Source organism: Paramormyrops kingsleyae, chromosome 4 (assembly GCF_048594095.1).
Source record: "Paramormyrops kingsleyae isolate MSU_618 chromosome 4, PKINGS_0.4, whole genome shotgun sequence".
NCBI classification, from domain to species: domain Eukaryota; kingdom Metazoa; phylum Chordata; class Actinopteri; order Osteoglossiformes; family Mormyridae; genus Paramormyrops; species Paramormyrops kingsleyae.
Window position 1 is genome coordinate 27,621,365 of NC_132800.1, and position 24,400 is coordinate 27,645,764.

Genomic DNA, 24,400 nt, shown 5'->3' on the forward strand with positions numbered 1-24,400 from the left:
CACTGAGTAAAAGCAAATGGGGACTGTAGAGTGGCCCAGCCCTTAAGCTAACCCCAACCCCACTGAGGACAGCCCTCCAATGCAGCTGACACGAGCAAGCAGCAGCGAATAAACAATGGCCTCCGTGTTGCTGAATTTACATTAAGTTGATTAAACGGCAGGGGCCCTTGTGGCAGGCTGGCATGACACGAGGCTGGCAGGTACCTTCTTCACCACTTGCTTCTCCACCATGGCGCCGTCTCTGTCCATCCCAGGTTTGGCCATGGTGAAGCTGCTGACTAGCTGTAGCAGCTATTCCTCAGGGTCATCGTGGGCCTGCCGATGGAGAGGGTGCTTTTCTGTGAGAATCATTACCGGGGTGTGCAAGTGGGGAGCACTTTCCCAGGCAGAACACGAGGAGAGCGCCTCACGCCACACCTCAGCTTAGCAGTCTGACAAGGGCCAAGACACTCAAGCTCGTAGTGTGATAGACTTTTGGTTATAAGAAGTTTTTAGAGTTTCTTTTAAAAAACACAAAATGGAAACAGAGTAAGATGACTGGAGATGCACTGCACCATGAGACTTACGGGCAGTAATACCTGCATAAGGCAGGCAGGCCACAGCTAAAGCCACACACAGAGCAGGGCTTACGTCTTCAAATACGACGCATGGCACATCATTTCCTATTTCTTCAAATTCTTTGACTTGTTACCTTGAATAAATTAGTCACGAGACATTTTGCTGTCCTGTCCCAATACCAATTTAAAGCTTCTCTCTCTGATATCGTGACCCATAAAATGAAGTATGTATTCCTGGACAGATGGAAAAAATTAGCTCCAAAGTTCAGCCATTCATTGTAGTTCTGAAACCCAGCTCTTGATTTTATATTCATTCTCTCCTCAGACGTTGCAAAGAACCTAAGAGTCGGACTCCACTGTTGACCATGAGGCAGGCTGCCCAGACACATACAGCAAGAAGCTACATAGTTCAGCGTTCGTTTGCAGTTTATGCCAAACTGCAGACTGTCCATCTCAACTCGGCACAAGATGCCATCACAAAATGACAGGAGGCACCTTCCCACTCTCCAGATTCATCAATTCATCAACACCTGGCATAAAATAATGGCATCTGTATGAGAATAAGCACCATCATTTCTAATGAAAGTGAAGGTGACTGTATGTTTTCAGTCCTACTGACAGCCATCACATGGGTCCCTGTCCTGCCAGGTTTTCAGAATATGGGCAGGCCGGCTGGCTCCAAAGTAAGAGTCAAACTCTTGAAGGTGACACTGGTGAAGAGAGTGTCTGGCAGGGCTCCACAATGCTAAAGACACACCTCTGCCATGCCGCTGGGCCCAGCCCAGGACAACAGGCTGCAATTGTGATATGCTGCAAGGTGACAGGAGCTGTAAACACATGCAAGTGTGTCAGCAATTTATTATGGCCGGTTTGGAGTTTCAACATCGACCTCATGACCAGAATGTTGGGGCAACACATACCTCGGACATGGCCAGAGATATGGGCGGGGCACAACCACAAAGAAATACAAAAGACGGCTTAATTATGATTACAGAACCATCTGAATGGTGAACACACCAGCATGTAGACAAGCTGCTCCCAACATCTGCATCTCGCCTATGCCAGTTCCTTGTGGCACAGCCAAGCAGGCTGTGCAAGGCTCAGGGACATTGGAATATGTCTGGCTTGGATGCCTTCCTTCCCAGCCTGCAAAGAATAAATTCCCTCAGGAATACTACCAGAACACACAGGCAGGAGTGACTTAGCACAAGCGAACGTGCCCCTCCTCGTAAATCCCACGGCCTTCTCTATATATAAACGAGAAGTGAAACATGACTGTGCATTTCCCTGAGTGTGCACTGCAGCCTCAGCTGGCTCACGGGTGCCTAACTTGATACGAGGCTTCGACCCCCCCAAGCACTGATCCAAATATGCAGAGTATTAAATATACCACACTTAAGAGGGACAGGCTGCCGGGAGAAGGCAATGAGGCCATATGATCAGCTGCTGGTGGCGACCTGGCCCAAGTATGGCTCGCTAATCGGATGCCCAGGGGTATCCCAGTCTGCTCCTGTCACTCAAGTGCTGAAAGAAGGTGGCGCACATGTGGCCTAACAAGGTACCGTGGGAGGTTACAGGCTGAAAGTCAAGGTGGCTCTGGGTGGGGGGATGGGAGCCGCAGGCACCGTCGGCATTTATCAGGCAATGGTGCCCAGGAGGGCTGCCGTGATGGCCCACTGTAACACCATGGCCTGTCTGTCTGAGGCCAAAGAAACCAAAGAAGGCTTAACTATTAAAGAATCCACTTAATTATGGTAAACAAAGGCAAAAAGATACTCCATATGACCGTGCTCTGAGTTTCTGGAAACCAGAAAAGGTCTCCAGAAAAAGCAGTAAAATTTCTATCCTGTACCAGTTACTGACCCCACAGGGCCTCCTCAGACAACTCTCCTCCTAATGTATGAGACTAATTGACCCAGAACCCTGAAAGTCAGCAAAATACTGCAAGGATGCTTCTTGTCTTGGTAGACAAATCAGAGAAATAATATACTGCTTTCTGTTGCAGTGTGTCCTCCTACCAAAAACCAGGGTAAACATGTGCATAATGAGTCACTGCATGCTCAATAGGTCTGGTCATTCCTGTAGTCACGTAGGTGTTTGTCTACAACTAAATGTCTGGAAGGTAGACTGCAGACTCAGAGAGTAAATGACAATGGCAGCATGAATTCAGAATTAGCATAGAAAGACAGAAAACCCAACATCCTTTTATGTTCAGGTGAAAAAGAAACCTACTCATTAAGAAGAGCATGCATGCATGTGTCAATAAGACTACCTTGAAATGGAGCTATAGGAAAATCTGTGATGAGCGTGACAGCGACCGTAAATGGAGGGCATGCAGTGTCTGGTTTTTGCTGTTACATGCCTCTCCGCAGAATCTAACGGCAGGTCACCTCGCCCTGGGGTTTTCACATTGGCTTTGAACGGCTGCTGACAGTGGCTGGCTGCATTCATTGTGGCGCCGTTAAAGTGAACGTTGATGGTAATGCCTGACGTCCACATCCCTAGGCCCATAGGAAGCTGTACTATTTTAGAGAATAGCTGAAAATGTTTTTACGTATTATATTATCTTTATTTATTAATTTACTGTATAGTATCACAGACTGGCAAATCTAAGCTTATTTTGTACTGAAGTATTTCACAATCAAAGGTTTTAACCTTCAAATTCAGGCAATCCATGAGCAATACTTCCTGCCTTCATAAAACTTTTCATTTGCATTGATGCTCTTGATTGATCCCACCCCATCCCCAATTCTCCAATATGCCAACACTCATGTCACTAAGGAGGTGAACCATGTGGCCATCCTGGCCTGCTATCCAAGAACAGTTGTGGTGCAGCCCTGACAGGCTGAATCTGTTAAAGTCCACAGTAAGGCTGACGGATTTGGGGAAAATATCTAATTGCGATTTTTCTGAGATTACTATTGCAATTTGAAGTCAAGCTTCAGTTAAATATTCAGTGTGTAATACATTTAAAATATATGATGCAGCATTACCATGTGAGATATCATCAAAATATTAACTGATCTAGACAAGGATGAGAACTTAAAGATATGAATTGCTTCCAACATGTACTTTTTTAAACCCGTGTGTACATACCTTGGACCTTTAGTTACGTAGGATATATATACTTCGCGCTTCGACTTTCGCGGCTTCACTTCACTTTCGCGGTTTTTTGTCTATTGATTAAAAAGTTGATAGAGACGATGAAAATGATACATCGCTACGCATCGGAAGCATCTTTGCTCTTCGTAATTAAATGTACAACAACAACAATATGATATCTTTAACGTCTAATATTTCTTATTTTCTATTATTTTTTCTAATATTCTGGGTAATACGAGTGTGATTGTCATGACCTGCCTGTCCGATCCTCTTGTACATGTGTGCCACGCCCCCTTATTAACCACATATGCAACTCCGAATGTGACCAGCTGTTTTGTCAATTTGATTCAGTTTGAAGTCCACATCAGTGTCTATAACCCCAGGTCTGTCATTGACGTTTTGATGTTACATGTTCCTGTGTCCTGCATTTGGAGTGATTCCAAATAAACCCTTCAGTCCTGATTCCTCGTCTCCCCGTTCCTGCTTCCGTGTCCAGCAGTCATAAAGTAATGCTGATTAAAGGATGTTATTTCATGTATAGAGGGCTCTAATAATGTTAAAAACCGTATTTAGAAGGTCATAAACAAGTTTCCAATGCTCTAACTACGAAAATATTCGATTTATAAATAAAGAATCCTACTTCGCGGATTTCGCCTATTGCGGGTTATTTTTAGAACGTAACTCCCGCGATTAACGAGGGACCACTGTATTTAAAAATCAAGTCACAAGTAACCATAACTGTGCAAACTTTTACTGAATACCTCACTAAGAACGGTTTCTAAACAAACAACTTTTTACATTGCTCATGTCAGATCATATGACACTGTTCCCAGATTATGCCATGTACTCTTCATCCACAACCATTTTTCATGGTCATTTACTTGCCAAAGTAGTTCCAGGTCACCATATATTCACATGCGCATTTAAAATGCTGTGTTTAAGTGCTCAGCCACTTTTTTCAGAAAATCCCACGTACACGAGGGTGAAATTAGCAGAGAACAATCACCCATAAAATAATAATCATAAAAGATGTGAACGTGTTAAATCATAAAAATAAAACAAATCCAATAAGAAAACTAACACTGCTTGGACCCCTAATAACATAATTTTTCTATCAACAATCTCTGACCATGAAATAGGTAATTCACTTACAGCTCTGCAGCAGAATCATTTTTTCCCCTCACTGCGAATGTAACATTTTCCTTGAGTTTCATGTGTTTATTGTTTGGTGTACAGTATATATAGTCACCTTGGGCCACTTTTTTGGTGCGCATGACTGGTGCATGAGGAGGATGCCATGAATCTGTAAAAAATATTCTCGCAACAATTTTAAACCTTGGGTCAGACGTGCTGGATAATGCATATCCTAAATCACAGCCTTTGCAATTTGCTCATCGCGTTGTTCCAAATCGTGATTTTGATTTGAAATTGATAAATTGTTCAGCCTTAGTCCGCAGTAACCAACAACACACTTGGACATACACTATATTGCCAAAAGTATTGGGACATCTACCTTTACACACACAAACTTTAGTGACATCCATCAGGGAGGTGCAGGAGTAGCATGTGCCCTCAAGCCTTCAGCCACGCAGCACCGTCAAGGAGGTGCAGGAGCAGCATGTGCCCTCCACCCTTCAGCCACGCAGCACCATCAAGGTGGTGTAGGAGAAGCATGTGCCCTCCACCCTTCAGCCACGCAGTGCCGTCAGGGAGGTGCAGGAGCAGCAAGTGCCCTCCACCCTTCAGCCACGCAGTGCCGTCAGGGAGGTGCAGGAGAAGCATGTGCCCTCCACCCTTCAGCCACGCAGTGCCGTCAGGGAGGTGCAGGAGAAGCATGTGCCCTCCACCCTTCAGCCACGCAGTGCCGTCAAGAAGGTGCAGGAGCAGCATGTGCCCTCCACCCTTCAGCCACGCAGAGCCGTCAGGGAGGTGCAGGAGCAGCATGTGCCCTCCACCCTTCAGCCACGCAGTGCCGTCAGGGAGGTGCAGGAGCAGCATGTGCCCTCCACCCTTCAGCCACGCAGTGCCATCAGGGAGGTGCAGGAGCAGCATGTGCCCTCCACCCTTCAGCCACGCAGTGCCATCAGGAAGGTGCAGGAGCAGCATGTGCCCTCCTCCCTTCAGCCACGCAGTGCCGTCAAGAAGGTGCAGGAGCAGCATGTGCCCTCCACCCTTCAGCCACGCAGTGCCGTCAAGAAGGTGCAGGAGCAGCATGTGCCCTCCACCCTTCAGCCACGCAGAGCCGTCAGGGAGGTGCAGGAGCAGCATGTGCCGTTAAGTTTGGATCAGCAGCAATATGAGCCCTCCATCCGTTAGCCATGCAGTGCCGTCAGGGAGGTGGAGGAGCAGCAGCAGCATGTGCCCTCCACCCGTCAGCCGTGCAGTGCCATCAGACTGCCCTCACTCTACAGCAGTCAGCAGGCCTGCTCCCTGCCCCAGAACTGTCTACCGCAATTACCATTTTACAACTCCACCTCCTTTCAGGGGCAGCCAGCCCAAGCTAGGCCAGGCTGGGGAATGGAAGAAACAAGCTGTGAGCACGCAGGCCCGTCAGGTTCAGCCAGAGCACGTGTGATGGTTGACTACTCCCAGAGACACTACAGTGAACGCACACAGATTTGCTTGTGCGTGCTAATATTTGTACTTCTTTTTCCCTGAACACACACACAAAAAAATCTCATATCCAGCAATGTCAGGACCAAGGCACGGGATAGTTGAATATTACAATTCAATGTTTTTTAAAGGGTAACTAAGGAGCACCGATCGATTGGCAACTGGCCAAATGGTCTAAATATGATCAATTTCATGAGCCAATGTAAGGCCCAAAGCGACATACTAGAAAGGCAAATGGCACATTATAAACATACGTGTCTCAGAATCTTAGCTTAGTGGCACTTATGGCAATGAATGCCCAGATACAAGTGCACTACTTGTCAAATAAAGTGGATTTTATTTTACCGTATTTTCATCTATACATGGCAGTACTTACATCCACTTTCCGACACCGCTTGTCCTATTCAGTGTCACGGGGGGTCCGGAGCCCATCCCTGAGGCTATGGGCACAAGGCGCCAACCTATCGCAGGGCACACTTGCACACCATTCTCACACACATGCACACCTACGGGAAATTTGCCTCAGCATGTTTCCAATTAGCCTCAGCATGTTTTTGGACTGTGGGGGGGAAACTGGAGTATAGGGGTACGAAATATGGTACCTCAGGACCATAGTGCAACACAGAAGAAGATAAGGGCTATACATGTAAGGGAGGTGGAGGGCTGCTAGTAAGCTTGGCCATATCAGCGCAGATACCACTCAGGTATGGCGTGCACAATTTACCAGAGAAAACTGCCCATTCTCGGTACAGTTTGTGGTGCAGCTTGGTTCTTGGTTGCAGTAAATAACAGAGCTGAACTGGCCTCAAGAACCAATGAAAACTCTGAAACAAAGACAAAACTGGCATATTCTTTTGGGGGGAAAACCAAATGCAAAAATTTTACGAATGTTGGAATCATACACTTCTGCCAAGCAGCACAGAGACGGTAGCTAAGGGCTAAAACCATTACGAGCAGAAAAGCGGTTTTCCCATGAAGCACTTCTCTAAGCACATCAATTCAAATAAAACATCTGAGGGCTGCCTATGACTGACAATGACATAAAGGCTGAACCTTCTGAATGAACACAGATGCACGCACACATGGTCCTTTAGGACAGCTACACGCTGCCTGCAGGTGAACCCCACACAGACACACAGACACACCTGACACACAGACACACCTGACACACACACACACAACTAAAATGCTTTTTCTTTTCAGGACCATATCCATTGCATACACTAGTGAAGGAAAACCTCCTGACAGGGTGAAATGTCATTGAAGGATGTATGAAGAAAGTAGCTTTAGAAAACACTACAATGTTAAAGGGGGGAATTAAAGAGCCTTTCCACATCCTACTCTTAAACTAGTCGAGTCTCAGCAAAACATGTCTTTTTAAATGCTCTCTAAAAATTGGAACCACTGTATTAAAATTAAGTCTGATTAACTAGAACTTTTGGCAACTGTAAATTGGATTAACTAACATTTTGGCAACAGACACCTAGAATAATGTGCCGGGCCTTCATTTAATTTAAACGTTTTAACATGTGCTAACATGTTAAAAATTGGAACGATATATGTGAATGTAATGCGTGCATCTAAAAATCAACACAATTAAATTTTATAAAATGTAACTCAAGAAGTTGGATACATCATATACAGGTCTGTCCTTTTGTTATGGCCAAAAGATCTTTTCTGATGAAAAGGCCACACTGGCAAAGTGCTACTTTAAAAAAAGCATGAAAAATCCCCAACTTAATATTAAAGAGAACTGGAATATTAGAAATTGTCCTGAAAGAGAAAAGACGACGACTCAAAATACAAGATGCCAAATTTCCAGCCATGTTTCCATTTGCATTTTAAAGAAACCAGAGTATCTTTTCAAACCGGATTACAGCTCATTAGGCTGATGGGGAAACAGAAAATGGGGTGTCAACAACGTGATCTCTGTGCCAACGTGTCTGATAAGCCTGGCTGCACACGCAAACAGCCATTGGAAATGAGAAAAGGGAAAATCATTTTACAAGGGAAGGGGACACAAACAGATCCAGTCAACATTACAGCAAACAGGAGGCCGCCTTCAAAAGCTTGGTAAAATAAGCCTTTCGACGCTGAGCCCACAGCTGCTCAGAAAGTAGGTTAATGACCGACGATATCCAAGCAGTTGGATATAACAATAAGCCCTTTACTACAGATTAGGAACAGCAGAGTCAATGAGAAATTAAGATAGAGGCTCAGAAAATGGGAGCAGAGCTTTTCATTAAAGGCAAATGAATCACCAAAATAATACATGCTGATTGCTGCTTTGTTGCAAAATTTGGACATTCCCTTGAGAAAACTGTAGGCAATTTTTGCAGCTGTCTAATCCTAAAAGACTATGGCTAACCCACTCACTCCTACGTGGACCTGTGTGTGTGTACCCCTATGTGGGGGTGGCCATTTCTGTTACGCGGGGCGTGCGCGGTCCTGATAAGTGTTCCTCCATGACTGTGCTCTGGGCGTTTATTAACTGCAGCGGGTCTTACCGTAAGCCCCACAACATGCTCATATCAGAAGATGGACAGCCACATCCCCTAAAACACCTGTATCTCTGCATAAGCAGACACCCACATCAGCCTGGAGAACCGTATCAGCACGCCCTTCACAGACACAATGGGCTCCAGACTCACAAGATGTGACCACGTCTGCACCTCACACAACTGCCTCTGCTTGACCCCTAATGGACAACAACGGAAAGAAAAACAAAAGCCCAATAGCTGCCTTAATTTGAAGGTGTCTTGCAGGGTCTTCACAACATAGTCATGCACACACTTCACCTCCAAGCATTTCTGTTCATACACTCCCTCCTGTCACTAAGTGGACAGCTTGGGATGTAAAGTGAGAGAGCAACTGTTTCCACAATTGTATTTTAAAAAAGGGTAAAAGAGGAATTACCGGTATAGCATCAAGGATTCTGCCTGAAACAGGATTTATAGTGCATTGATATCCCTTTAACATTTCTTTGGACAATTGATTGAAGGGAGGATAAGATGACATGGTTCAACACTAGCCTTTTGTAAGGTCATAGGTGATGATGGAGATGAGGTGTCTTCATAGGCATGTAGCTCTGGTGTTCCCCACAAGGCCACGCAAAAGCCAGACTTCTCCTTTATAAAGGCCACCACCAACTGCAAATGTGAAACACCCAGCAACCAGAAACATTTACCAATTTCACAGGAAGGACAGAGTGGGAAAGCAGAAGAGCAGTTGGACCATCCATCATCACATCACCAAAACCAGATTCAGCAACACTGAGCAAGTATATACATAGTAATGAGGCCACATAGAGAACACATTATACAAACACACGATGAGCTATTCTAATTTTAGGAGACTGTACTTGAACATGTACATGAAATGACTGAAATATTGAGAAAGACGACAACAAAACACTGCCCCTTACAGTGGACACCAGCCAGAGAATCCCAGTCACGGAGACGTCCAAAGCACAAGCCCACAGTAGCAGCCTTCTCCGGCAATATGTTTTCTATGCTATGGTGACATTCAACCGAGCATCTGCACAGCACTGTGCCTCAGGGCATCACAGCGCCCCAGGGCCTTGCTGCGCCCAAGTCATGACTGCCCTCGCCGATCTTCAAACCAAATGTATGCACTAGCAGCCTGGACCTGTCACACCAAGAGCCCAATAATAGTGGGGACTTAGCTCTCCATGGCCCTCACATGTCATATATGCAGTTTCTACCATAATACTAGTGTTTTGTCTCTTTAAAGGTTGCTAAAAAATACAAAATTCTCTTTGGGCTCACTTTGTGTAGATAAAAATAAGCATCAGCATCTAAACCAGAATACCAAGTCTATATAGCAGCACCTGCCATATTTAATATAAAGCACTTAGTTATGAGGCAAATATAAAAAGTCAATATGTAAACACTGGATGCCTATTTCCTGCTTGCTTACTCTGTCACCCTCCTCAGTGGTCAGAGGTAACTTGTTTAATTGACCCATGCTGATGTAACTATGAACAATTCATAGTTCAGGTGAGTTACAATGTTGAAAAGAAGAATGCACACATAGTGCATAGTGCACACACAAACAAGTTGTTTCACGAAGGTTAAAGTCATCCTATGGCCACAGTTGTGCAATCCTGTGAAATTCAGAGACTCGCCAATGGCTTGAGTCGGGTAAGAGTGAGCCTCTCTGACCCGACTCGCACGTACTCAGCTGCAGCAGGGACAGCAGCAGTTGCTCACAGGAAGTGCTTGGGATGAAAACAAAAACAAGCCTGTAGCCACAGTCGGCTGCCTGCAAGCACATGCGAGGGTTGCGTAATCAAGAGGCCTGGCCCCACCTCCCACTCACAGGCCGCTCGCTAGAGCGCTTCTGTGACAGAGGAGCTAGGACCATATGCAGGAGGCCCCAAATGCAACGCTTTCACTTTCACGTCTGCATTCTGCTTCGCTCCAAAACATGCTGGAGCCTGAAAATAAGGAAATGAATGCAGCACTAATGTGTTTCATGCGCTCTACTGCCAAGACTCACTACTGGGAGGCTTTCAGTGCTGAGTAGCTGAATATCTATATCAGTTTGTGTTACAAAATGGCTCTGAGTCACACATTAAAAAACATCCCTCGTGCAAAATCCACTCTGCTTCACACACTCAAACACAGCTATGGGACAGTTCTCCATCCACCATGCCACTCCTTCTCTAGGCAGTTGCAGACTGTAGGCTGAAGGTTGTGAAAAAAACCATCACAAAACTTAAACGTTTCTTAGCTTCTCATGGATAAATGCATAGCCCATAAAGTATTAGAACGTTCTACAAAAAAAAACTCCTCTAATGTTTGCTCAGAAATTATTTTACTACTGATGTAGAATATTCTCAAATGTAATCCTTGCCATCTCTAGGTACCCAGAAAATCCACTGTACTTCTAACACAGCAAAAATTTAAACCACAACATTACAGTGATGCATCTCATGTACAAATTTCATTATTTGCACAAAACAAAAAACTGACTAATTTCAATATGCCAACATACTCCTATGCTATATGTATTACACAATCAGGTAACTATCAAGCTTGAAATTTTTGAGATTTTAGGAGTTTCTATAGAGGAATACCTTACTTAATGTCCGCGTTATGTTCTGGGAGACTGGATGTTATTTGATTTGGCCATTGTGTGAACATGTACGCATGCGTGATGCTGTTGCATTCTCTTTGCCCAGCTGTGTCTGCTAAGTCCTGTTGTTACATCACAATTTTTCTTCTTGTATCCTTATGGGCTTTGGATGTTGAATGAATAGACGTTGTTTGGACGGACGTTGTTCAAGGTATACCTGTATTTTTACTATAAAATCCAATATATCAAGTGCTATGAAACTGAACTAATATGTTGTCAATAAAATCTGTTTTTTTCCTTGACACAAAGTTTGAAAGGTACGTCTGTGCCTTTGACCATAAGAAAATCTGACTGTTCAATACTGGAGCCATAAGAAGAATAAGCCAATATTAAAATCAACAACAAAGTATTTGTTCCACTTGTTAGTAATGCGGTGTTTAATATAGATGATACAAAAAAAAAAATTAAATAGGACCAATTATGAGCTATAAAAAAGGAATATCATTCGTGTCAAATAACTAAGCTTTATATCCTAAAAACTACAGCATAATAATTGATTGCAAACATGAAAAAATAAAACCAGTATAGTGGCAGTAAAACTGAGTACCAATAAAAACCAGAAGATGACTTCAGGGAAGACACTCCATTTGTCAACAGAAAACTAGGATGTCAAGAGTGATAGAAAACTCAGAGGAGGTGGCTACTGGCTCCAAGACAGAACCAAGCTGCGGAGCCGAACTGCTCAAGACCTGACAAGCATTTGGTGTAGCATCACTATTTTAAAGTTAAAAAGAAAAACTGAGATCCGGGTTAATGACTAAATCAAATCTCTCTCACCAAATCTGCTGGTGACACAGTTACAAAATTGTATGAATATATGTGATTATATCCACACATACAAAGACCCAAAATAATAATGACAGTCAACCCTAATAACATTTAACAACAATCATAACTACAAAATAGTGCAAATGCATTCTTTTACCAATTTTGTGTTTTGGTATACATAAAAGAACAGAATGCACTAGTCACTGCACAGGTTTAGCCTAGTATAAATACTTGGTCCGATATAATACGCTGCCTTATTTACATCATAATTTTGTAATTCACCAGTAAGTTCTCAATGTAGTACTCCTAATTTCAGGACTCAAATACAAGCAGGATTTTTACCCCAAAGAGGTTTCTAGCTTGTGTGAACAACACCAGTGTTCTGTATCTGGATTGTGCAGTAAACCAGCACTGAAAAAAAAAATGATGGTACTGGAGTTTTGAAAATGCTACAATACCAACACTTTGAAAAAGTTGATACCTTTATTATGCAAATGACTATTTGATCTAGCTGAAAGGAATCGGTCTCTAAGCTCAGCGATGACAGCAGTGATGTTGCGTTAGTGGTGTGTGATACTGCAGAAAACAATGTCAGAGAGCAATGCACTTTTTCATTTGGTTCAGAGATGGCAGCAGCTTCAGCAATAGCTGAACTCATTGACAAAGTGGGGGTCCGAAGTGAAATATGGAGATATTTTGACAGCAAAGTCAGTGAATAAGGAGAGTCCCTAAACACAGCAGCATCGCTGTACAAGCACCGTTTTAAAGTTTGTCTTGCAAAAGGAGGCAACACAAACTTGGCCAGACATCTGTCAAACACTGCAGCCTTTTCAAGGAATTCAAAGACCGACGGATGATAGTTGACTAGTCACTCCCGTTATGTCCATTAAAGAAATCAGAGGTATCAAAAAGTCCCTCCGTAGCAGTAATATACCTAATCTACAGTGATGCGCGGGTCCATTTCACAAGCAACCCAAACTTGCTTTTGACTTAACAAGCTTAAATTTTAACTGACCCACACACAATGACCTGAATACCATGAAAGACATTTTTAATTTGAAATAAAGCATGATAGTGACATTTGTGAGCGTTTCCTCTCGCTTACAAAATGGTGATAATATTTCCTAGAAAACTGACACGTCAATTGCATGGACCCAGTGATATTTCCAGAGACACTAGATGCCACAAAGATGAAGTCGCTTTTACTACAAGCTGAAGGATGCAGATACTTCTGCTAGCTGCTGCTAGGACATAGTGGCTCCAGCCATCTCTGAGACTGAACTGTCGAGCTCTGCTCAGGTAGCGAGCAACACAGTCGTTTTAAGGATGTGGATTAAGGCGGAGGAGGACTCCTGCTGACGTATGGGAAGCTCTGGAGCATTCTGGAGGCCCCTAGCAGACGCGGTAAATTAAGTCGGGAATAATGAGCACAGCAAGGCCACTATATAAAGATAATTAACACTAAGAGAAAACAAACGAAGAAAAGAAAATGGTCTGCTGTCCCAAAATGCCTATGTGGTGGGAAAATGGCTCATTTTAAGTGCATAAGAGTTGTTCTTTTAATCACCTATTCGTTGTGAACCGTTCAATACATAATTTCCGGTTCGATACACACAATGAAATAAATATTAACATGGGAGGAACCTAAATTCACAAGTCGATGTTCAATTTGTAAAACATTATGCTAATTCTGGTCATGAGTTAGGTATGGCAAATTTCTATTTTTTTCATTTAACCTTTATTTAAACAGGCAAGTCATTCAAAACAATTTCTTGTTTTATGGAGGTGGCCTGCCAAAAGGCAAAGCCTGTTAAAAAAGAAAGGGAGGCAAGGGCCAGAAAAAGAGAGGTTAAAGCTGTCTAAAACACAAGTGTACTAACAAACGACAGCAACAAACGATGCAACCACAACACTATAGGTATACTCAGAATCAAAAAAGAATTACATGTATCAGTAAGAATATTAATAATTGAGTTCTTGTAACACAGTTATAAACAGCAGTTTGGACACCAGACAGAGACAGAGCAGCAGATAAGACCAAGACTGTCTGTCGGCTGTGTTACTAGACACACACTGGATGTGCCAACTTGCTCGAAACGATCATCCAAGTGTGTGTGTGACTAAAGCAAGGCAGCTAGTCTCCCCATGGCTTCTAAGGCACTTTCACCATGAAAAACGGACCTGGCTAAAATAAAAAATACTACAGCTATAGGGGTGTTTACTGCTACAAATTTAATTAATTTAATATAGATGCACGGATCATACTCTGTACTATAGTAGAGAACACAGGATTCAAAATGGGATATTTCATTATGGTATGATGTGTTTTTGATTAATTTATTTTACATATTTATATTTACAAAATGCAAATAAGCATCTGTTAGGTTTTGTTATAGAAATGTCGACAGATGCATTGCCTTTGGTTTACAACTTGTCTTTGCATTTGCACATTTAATAAATTTCAAAACATATTTTCTTTTCCGTGCTGTGCCGATCTACTGTAGCAAACGAACCCAAAACCATGAATTTTGTGTATTATTACAGTGCTAGTAAATAACCAGGTATTTTGGGTGCTGCAGCCGGTAGGTAAGCAGGTAAATGCACCAGTACATTTAAATTTATGCTAAACACCTTTTTTTGCATTTAGATTTTTTTTTTTGTCGCATAGTACAAGCTAAGGACCACATTTTCTCAGATCTCAAACTCCTCTTTATGTGTTTAAAAATACATCATTTGTAACAAATACATCATTTGTAACAAATACATAATTTAATGCTTTATGATTAATATTCAAAACAAACAGTAAACTTATGACCTTTACTTGGCATAGGATAATGCTCATTAAATGAAAGGCTATATATGCAGGACATAAATGTGAAGGTCTTATCCCAAAGCTGAAGATTCCCACAATACAAATTAAAACAGGATCCTTCAGATCTTGACCTTTCACCTCTCAATATGCCATAATTCTCTGAGATAATGAATAGTAATGCTGGTTTATTTATCAGTAATATTACATTTAATTAATCCATTATGGTGTGACAATTGGAACCCAGGTTCACCTGTATCATTCATGTTTAGGCTGACAGGCCTGCACTCCTGGGAGACTAAATATGATTGTCTGTGCTGGAAAGATCCTTTGCATTATTTGCAAGGTTCACCTGTTGCCTATTCGGTTGTTTTTTTTCCACAACTCTTGAGTTGAGTTCATTGCCTCTGATGGAAATGGCGAGGGGAGGCGCAGACCTAGTATTTACACACGATAATCTCTCTGCGTCCCTCGGCTTCACCACTGAAAACACAAAAACACCACGAGTTAACCAGCCAATACTAGCTGCACACCGATGGCTAAAGCGTTTATTGTAAACTGCATGTGTGAACTGCCTGGTGTTCCTCTAGACCAGGCAGCTGCTCCTGCAAGCCAGATCAAAACAAACAGTGAATACGGATGTCCAGGTCCTACTCTGCTTCTCATCAAGGGAGTTAAGTCAACCTCCATAGAACTTCTTGGGCAACAGGTCGAGGGGGAATTGGCCCCCCAAGCAGGCACTATGACCTTGCGGGGTGAGCAGGGTAATATTGAATTTGACAGTTTCAGGGGTTTTCCCAGCAACACAATCTACTTATTTAGTTTCCATTTCAAAAAAAGGAAATCCACTGAGCATACTCTACCCAGAGCGAGAATGAGTAAATGTATACTCTTCAATAACACCAACTTTGTGCTTTTTTCCTTTACATGCCATGTACGGACTTAGTTACATATTAGACATTACTATTGGATATCCTACTTAAGTGACTTTCTGCCAAAAGAAAGGCTACAACAAAAAGATACACATATACAAATGAGTGAAGCACACATTACATCAGGAAAAAAATGCCCTTGAAAACAGCAAAGGCAAAATGAAAACTGAAAGACTGCACTAGATTACAAGGGAAAGCTACTGAGGCCAAAGACTAACAGCTTAAAGTAGGATTCATTGCTTTTTGGTCCCTGTGTGTCAGGCAAACCCTCAACAAGCTGCAGCCTTATGCGCTCATGCCATAACGCCACACTTCAAAACAAGCTACAGGTAATTTATAAAAATGTAATGATGTCAGTTTACATAAACTACTAAGACTTATTTGGTACCTATCATTCCTTATTTAATTAAACATCTTACTTGAATTCTTGGTTTAGCTTAATCATTGAAAGTGCATTAAGGGAAAATGTCTTGGATATGCAGCTGGGGGACAGAATGCACAGGTGGTGGGCAAACAGCCCGTTCTCATATGTACGTCCTACCTAAAATTGTAAAAGAGCCCATGTACAACCGAAGTGTGTTATGTAAGAGGAGAACCTCTCAACGCACCGCTGGAGGCCAGGCTCAGATAACGCCACAATCACCCTGACAGAGCCTGGCAGCCACACGTTCATATATCGTTATGCAGGGGACGAAGTCAGGTCAGAGATGCAGTCGATATCAAGTTCCAGATAGAAGACTGCAGCAAAAAAGAAATGGAAATGCGTATAGGTACAATCATCGTGAACATGGCTGGTCTCACCAGGAAACATCATGCAGAAGACACTGTAATTTACATGTTGGAAGAAACCATAGTTGACATGGGCTACTGGGCACCCTGAGGCTTTCTGATCAGGCACAGCAGTGTGGTAAGTCTTGCAGATTCTGTGACCAAGGCCTACGACAAGGCAGCAGTACAGCTGAGGGGACATTCCACGTTATTTATACACACTGCTACCGCTGTCTAACCCACATTCGTAAAACTGGAAGCTCTTTCTGGGTGCAACAGAGGCACACCATCACTAGCACGCTAACAATGAATGGCTGGGCCATCTTCTACTATTCAATCACAATCATAATACAGCAGCATGCCTGTCAACAACCATCCCCCGAAATACCAAATAAATTAACTGCATATTTCACATTTTAGGTAAGAATACGGACATTTAAAAGGAAGTATTAAAATTTCAAACAAAATGTAAAAAGGCAGCCCTTAGATAATTGTCATAAATACAGCATGCAAACATTAATTACTTTAATACGCTGTAATTAATGCAATTACCACCAACATTTGCACAACTCTAGAAAGTGTTGATGTACCACTGCAAATTTAATTTGAACACTTTCACTTATTATATTATATTTACAAACAACTGACTACAACTTCTCTTAATACATGTCAAAGGCAGCTTTGGTAACAATGACTTAAGCACAAAACTACATTAGCAATAAATGCTAAGGCATCCTGTATAGTCTCCATGATGCACATATGAAGTGATTTTGGTGGATTTTTCACATTAAAATTTTCATGTACATCCAGAGCAGTACATACCCCCCCCTTTACACCGGCTTCATATCGTTCTCTGTGGTTAAACAGCAGTGAACCTCCTGGGCCTTAAACCAACAACCACACCACCTTCCCACTGTAACAGTCAGCAACTGTAATTAACATCACAAAACCAGTGAGTGTATTTTGTCAGACTATACAAGATAGATTTGGTTATAAACAACTGTAGTAATGAACATACTGAGAAATAAATATATATATATATATATATATATATGTATTTTAATTTAAGTGTATCACACCTAATAAAGATAGTTTATCAACCATTTTGGGAACTGTGTCTCATTGTAACTAAAGACAAATTGTTTTGAAATGGGCAAAGGTTTGCCAGCTAAACCAAACCCTGTCTGTCAATAAACATAGGAACAAATTTAACATCTACAATATTCAGATATTGTGACAAACACACATTTTTATTTATATAAAATATAAATTATATATATACACACACACACACACACACACACACACACACACACACACAATCCCATTGTGTAATAACCCAGGTCTGAGGGTATTCAGGTAATATTTTAAAAGTGAAAAATAAAGGAAATAAAATACGGGGCCTTCCTTTTTCTTAATGCATATCCACAGTGTTTCATCTAAAACTTAATTCATTATTTTAAATGCTACAGATGACGTTATAATCCACGGATTTTTTTTTTTTACATTTAATTAATAATATTACAATTAAAAATTATTCTGTCATCGTATTACAGGTAAAGGTAAACTTGCAGTTGTCAAATATCGCACGCTTACTGGGCTAATACCAGCGAAGTATTCTTTGCAACTAGACGGTAATAATACATTTTTAAATGAATGTGAAATACGTTGGAAATGAAAAAAAAAATCCCCGTTAAAGCCGAGTGTTTAAAGTCCCCCAGTCTGGGCGGATAAGGGGAGGTAATGACAGCGCGCCGAAGGGTGCTTTGTGCAAACACTTCATGCCTCTTTTTATATTTTAAACTCGGGTTACAGGGAGCCGATGCAGCATTTCAGGGGGTGGTTTTCGGCATACACGGCCGACAACGTTACCGGGAGCGTAGCAGCGCCTCGGCGTATTCGCGAACAAAAGGATGGCGACACCGAGGACGGGGTTCGGGCGAAGCCGAGGACGGCGCTGTTTGGGTGAAGCCGCACGGCAACACGCCCCCAGCGTGCTCACCCGGGAGCAGCCCTTTCTGCTGAACGGAGCCGTGCGCGATGCAAAATAACCACCATCTCCCAAAGGCAGCGTCCTCACTGAGGTGACTGAAAAGCCGAGAATTTCCGCTACGACTCATGCACCAAATGACTATTGCTGAGCGCGTACGAAACAAAGGTCTGCTGGCAGACGAAGGCTGCCCAATGTCGAGCGAAACGTCGAGACAATAGTCCGCAAACCGGAGAGGCAGTGCTTGGCGCTGCGCGGCGGTTGGGCACCGCACGACCATTCCTGACCCGCTCCCCTTTCGACTGTCAGAGCCTCGGCTCAGCCATCTCTGCCCTCGCTTAGAGATTTCTTGCAGCCGCTTCACTGTTATCGGTATATCAGCTATGAAATATTGGCGTCTGAAGCGAACAGGCGGCCGCGAAGCTTCGGGAAGCCCGCCGCAGAGGAGCACGGTCGTCAGGCTGCGAACAGCCACCGAGCCTCGGCTGTTTTTTTTTTTATCGATATGGGAGGACAGTGGAAAGAAACACGAAGCTTACCTCAGCAGCGCCTTCCAGGTCTTCGTTTATTCATTCGGACAATTTCATACAACGCGGAAGTCACGATATCGAAACCATACATATGTATCTCAAATATTAAACATTTAAATGTAAAAACGAGCTATCTCGGGTCCACGTCCAGCCTGTCGCTGGTTTGAAAACATTCCCCTTTCGTCAGCCGTATCTACGGGAAAAGCCTAGCGAAGCACGCGAGCATCGCTCTCATTGGTGGAAGCGCAGTCACATGGCCCCCTCACCCAAGGCCTCATCCGGCCCTAGGAAGGCTGCATTCATTGGCTGTGCTCGCGTATGGACCGTACCCGCCTCCTGCTCGACGGGACGGTACTGTACAGAAAAAGAGAAAATACATATATTATGTGTATGTAATGCGACGTGTCTGAGGGAAATCGCATGTTGAGATATGCGTTACGCTCCTAAAGCGTCCAAATCACTGCACTAGAAAGTCGCACGAGAGAGGGTGAGGTGAAGCTAGGCTTTTGACGTCATTCTTTCCGCTTTCTCCTTTGTAGCAACTGGAAGGTTCTCGAACATGTCGCGAAAGGAAATGCTGCCTAGGTGACAGTATTTTTAATTAAATTTAATTTTTCTATATAAAGGGAAAGTTATTTTCGACATTTGCTAGTTGATGTAACTGGTACTTACGAATTTTATGTTTGCGTTCACGTTTATCTGTGATGGCGCAGTGATATTTACGATGTATGGGGTAGTGCGCATGCGCAGCAGTAAGTGTTTTGTTGTACAAGTGTGAGTCACAGGATGAAATCAGTATGGGGGAAGGGTGACGATCATATACAAAATAGGAACTGGATGGAGGTAATGATCTGAAATGACCAGGATGTTTGGTGACCGGTGCTTGAAAGAAAGTATGTATGACCAACACAGTTGGAGCTGTGATCTTGATTAGAATGATTACTGTCTGCATCAGATGCTGCAAGTGACCCGTCTGACAGTGGTGGTGTTCTTTGCATGCTTACCAGTTCAAATGGAGGAAAACATGTGTTTAGAATATCTTCTGTGGCTACATATAGCAATCAGCCAATACCTTAAAACCCCTTACTGGTCAAGTGAATAATATTGATTATCTTGTTACAATTGCACCACAAGAGTGTCATTATATATTAGACACGTGAACAGTAAGTTCTTGAATGTGATGTGTTGGAAACAGGGAAAACGGGCAAGAATACAGATCTGAGCGACTCTGACAAGGGTCAAACTGTTATGGCTAGATGACTGGGTCAGAGCATATTCAAAATGGCAGGTCTTGTGGGGTGCGCCCAGTATGCAATGGTCAGTACCTATCAAAAGTGGTCCAAGGAAGGCCAACCGGTGAACTGGCGATAAGGTCATGGGCACCCAAGGATCACTGAAGCTTGTGGGGACTGAAGGCTAGCCCGTCTGGTCCGATCCCACAGGAGAGCTACTGTAGCACAAATTGCTGAAAAAGTTAATGCTCGCTATGATATAATGGTGTCAAAACAGACAGAGCATCACAGCTTACTGCGTATGGGGCTGCGTAGACGCAGGCCAGTCAGAGTGCCCATGTTGACCCCTGTCCACTGCCAAAAGCACCTGCAATTGGCACATGAGCATCAGAACCAGACCATAGAGAACTGGAAGAAGGTGGCCAGGTTGGATGAGTCACATTTTCTGTTATATCATGTGGATGGCCAGGTGTGTGTGTGTCGTTTACCTGGGGAAGAGATCATAGGATGCACTACAAGAAAACAGAATGTTAGTTAACACAGCTAAACGCATAGACCCTGATGTCATACCATTGCTGTATGCTAAGGGTATCTGAGCCAAAAATTACTTTCATCAGTTGTTTGTGCTTGCACCCATACTAGGGTGTGCTAAAGGTATGCTGTTGTGATATATAACCCTACTTGCACACTAAGATGAAACTGTCCTCTGTTCCCCTATCTTTCCCAACCTTGACATAGTAAGACAGGGAGTACCACAAAGTTAGGTCCAGCTGCAACAACTCGAGATAGAATGTGCTGCAAAGTTCTAGATAATAGTATCTCTGAATTATGCCGTAATCTAACTCATCCTGATTGCCCTTGATCAATTGTTCATCTGTGATCACTGCCACAACACTTGTTGATGTGTGTGTGCGCCATGTTCAAACAGTGTGGGGAGAGAGATGGTATGCAGAGCTGAATTACTGTAGTTTAAAAATATTCTCTCCATATAACAACCAGTTCTCTGGCTGAAATTTCTGTGACCATTTGGGGCCTCGTTCGGGATCACTAAGCTGCTGGATAAGGTCAGGACTCCATGCCATCATGCGGTTGGTCTTTGGACCAAGAGATGAACCTCAGGACAACATAATCAAAGTCCACAGGAAGCCTCTGTGGAGATCCCTGTCCCCAGTCTTGTCACACTGTAAGCGATTCCCACAAATTTAAGGGAACCAGAAGGCTAGTTTTAGTGAAGAGAATAAGAATGTAAATGTAATGATAATGTTATCCTAAAATTACTAGAGAAAATGTTTACCAGATTGATTCATGAATAACTTTAAAGCATAGCAGGGTTACTTGGACAGACTATTGTGAATCTATGTTTTAATGTTTTTATCAGAGTCCTTTTGGAAAAATTGAACCAAAGGCTCAGTATGCTCACATAGTAATATATGTGACAAATGATATATGACCATGTTTTGTGGAAGTTCACACCCATACTTGGAGATTCCATTGCCTAACAACTTAGATACTAAAGGGTAAAAATTAAATTAGAAGCAAAATTGTGTTGTGTACCACAGTTAAAGGAGGGTTTGAGTTCCCCTGTCAGTGGCAAGAATATCGAGGGTCACTGCCCAGAAAATTCTGGGGGTTCAAATTCCTCAAAAGAATATTGGGTTAGAGCCCTCTACTGAAAACATGGGTTAACGTCTTGCGATCCTGTTGATACCATTAAATAAGATTCATGAGTACTGCTGCTGCGATTAGTCGATGACGTCAACACTTAAAATGCATCAACATCAATATTTGAAATTGGAACATTATTTAAAAATTATTTTAATGAAATTACCTTTTTGATTTCTAATTCTAATTTTTTCTTCAATATCACTACGTAATTATGGGCGTAGTTCAAATTATTACACAACATTATGCACGAGTAATAATGGCAAACCATAGCAGCACTACGCATGAGCACCTGGGGAGAAAACACACAGGCACTAGAATAGGCAAAACCACCATAAGTGTTATCTATTCATGTTTATTAAATGACCATTAGTATGGAGAGCTTTTTAATTTATTTTGTCCTTGTAGCTTCTAAATAGAATCATTAAAGGCATAAGCTTGTCTGCCTGCTATGTTAGAATTTCCATTGAATTAGTGTTTGAGAAAATGTTTAGGCTAGAATCTGGGCTTATTCTACATTGATTAGTGGTGCTGGAGTATGTGTATGTTTGTGCGCATTGGGGTTGTTGGGGTGAGTATTATTATCGTAAACTAAAACAAATGAAAAGCCACTAAATTAAAAAAAAAAAAAAAAATCGTGAACTGAAAAGAAAATAAACTATATTTACCAAAAAACGTGTCGGACTTTAAACCGAGTTGTCCCTTTCTTCACTGCGACTTCAGTGCTTATCGCTTCCATGGTATAACAAAACAGTCTCGTGGTGCGCTCCACTAACCAAATTTATGAAGTACAAGGATACGCCGAATTTATACAGATTACTAACTAATGGGCATCACAATACACCTCTCATTAATATTTTAGGTGTACTGCTAATCTGGTTACTATATTATGGGCGTAAGTAATGCAGTATACTGTCGAAAAGCCGGTGTCCATTATCTAAAGCCCTGCAATGACACACAATTTGTTGTTGTCAAAATAAACTGAACTTAAATGGAGGAAAATTAATCATTTAGATTAAATGATCAGTAAAATAGTTGACAGATTAATCAATAGAAAAACAGTCATTAGCAACAGCCCTAGAATACATATATAGTCATACTATTGAATCATGCAGGTTTGGCGTCTTTTTGTGTGGATTTGGAATCTGTTCGACTGGGCGAATGAGTCGACTTCATTCAAAAGTAAGAAAACAGGTGCTGCAAAGTCCTGCAATTATAATGGAGGAAAAAATATGACAAGGATGCAGTGTCAGAATTGTCCAAGTTGGAAGAGTGTGGTTCCCTAGAAACGGCAGCTTCAGCCCGAATCAGATAAGCCAGCTGCATGAGAAATTAGAGAAGCAGAATCAGCCCGGTTGCTCAGGGCCAAAGGGTGGCAGTGGTTAAAACAAAACGAACTGGGCTATGTTCAGACTGAGTGAGAATGAGGCAAAGCACAGAGCTGAAAAGTGTTCATAAGGCAATAGAAAGAAACCAGAGACGGAGAATGAAGAGGGGTGGGAGATTCCAGTAAAGATAGTGAAAGGAAGGTATGGATGGCAGTGTTGTGATCCTTTCTGTCAAGGTATGGAAATACATGAAGGGTCAGGGGCAAAAAGTAGGAAGTTTGAGAATATTAAAATTCAGCAGGTCCCCACTGTGGTATACTGATGACGAGGAGAGTGACCATCCAGCACCTGATTCCAACTCTTCCTCCATGAGGACACAGAGCTGCGGTCGATGACCGACTACAGGAAGAGTCTGCAGAAGTACTCACCCCTGCGTTGGAATGTCTTAATCCACAAGGGGGAGCCAGTGTTCTGGTCACCCAGCCCTGGAAGATGAAACAGTTGTATGACGTTGCAAGTGACCTGCCAGATCCAAGACAGAACAGGCCTTGCTAGGAAGCAGCCCTTCAGAGACTGGTCCTTCAATGCAAACCCACTGCAGCAGAATTAGACCAGCTTTATAATAAAACCCTGAAGCTCAGCTATTTTGACATTAATGGGGACTTTGACTCAACGTCACCTTACTCGGCTGCATCAGACAGCCAATACCAAGCAGAGCCACAGGAGATCAATGAGAGAATTTCAGAGAAATACCCCACACATGGATTGGTTCAAGGAGAGCCAGATTAAACGGGAACCTGGTGAATCCTGCTAGCACTACACCAAGCGATTGATGACAGTATACACCAGCTACAGTGGGATGGAACCTCCAGCACACCAAGATTAAGAATCTCCCTGGGAGCAACGACTTGTGTGGCTGCTGGAGGACAGGCTGCAACCAGACACCAGG

At 42.7% G+C, this 24,400-nt stretch overlaps 1 protein-coding gene across 4 annotated transcripts in view; it reads right to left on the minus strand.

Moving 5' to 3' along the window:
- Positions 1–19,836, minus strand: part of ankrd12 (ankyrin repeat domain 12) — a 33,065-nt gene extending 13,229 nt beyond the window's left edge. For 3 of the 4 annotated variants that reach the window (XM_023826282.2, XM_023826281.2, XM_023826279.2), the window contains exons 1-2: positions 19,239–19,835; positions 205–315 (exon numbers count right to left, since the gene is read on the minus strand). In XM_023826282.2, coding sequence (XP_023682050.1) covers positions 205–264 — 60 coding nt within the window. In that variant the 5' untranslated portion in view covers positions 265–315; positions 19,239–19,835. Of the gene's footprint in view, positions 1–204; positions 316–19,238 lie in introns of all 4 variants that reach the window. The other variant, XM_023826280.2, reaches the window with a different exon arrangement.
- Between the last annotated feature and the right edge of the window lie 4,564 nt (positions 19,837–24,400).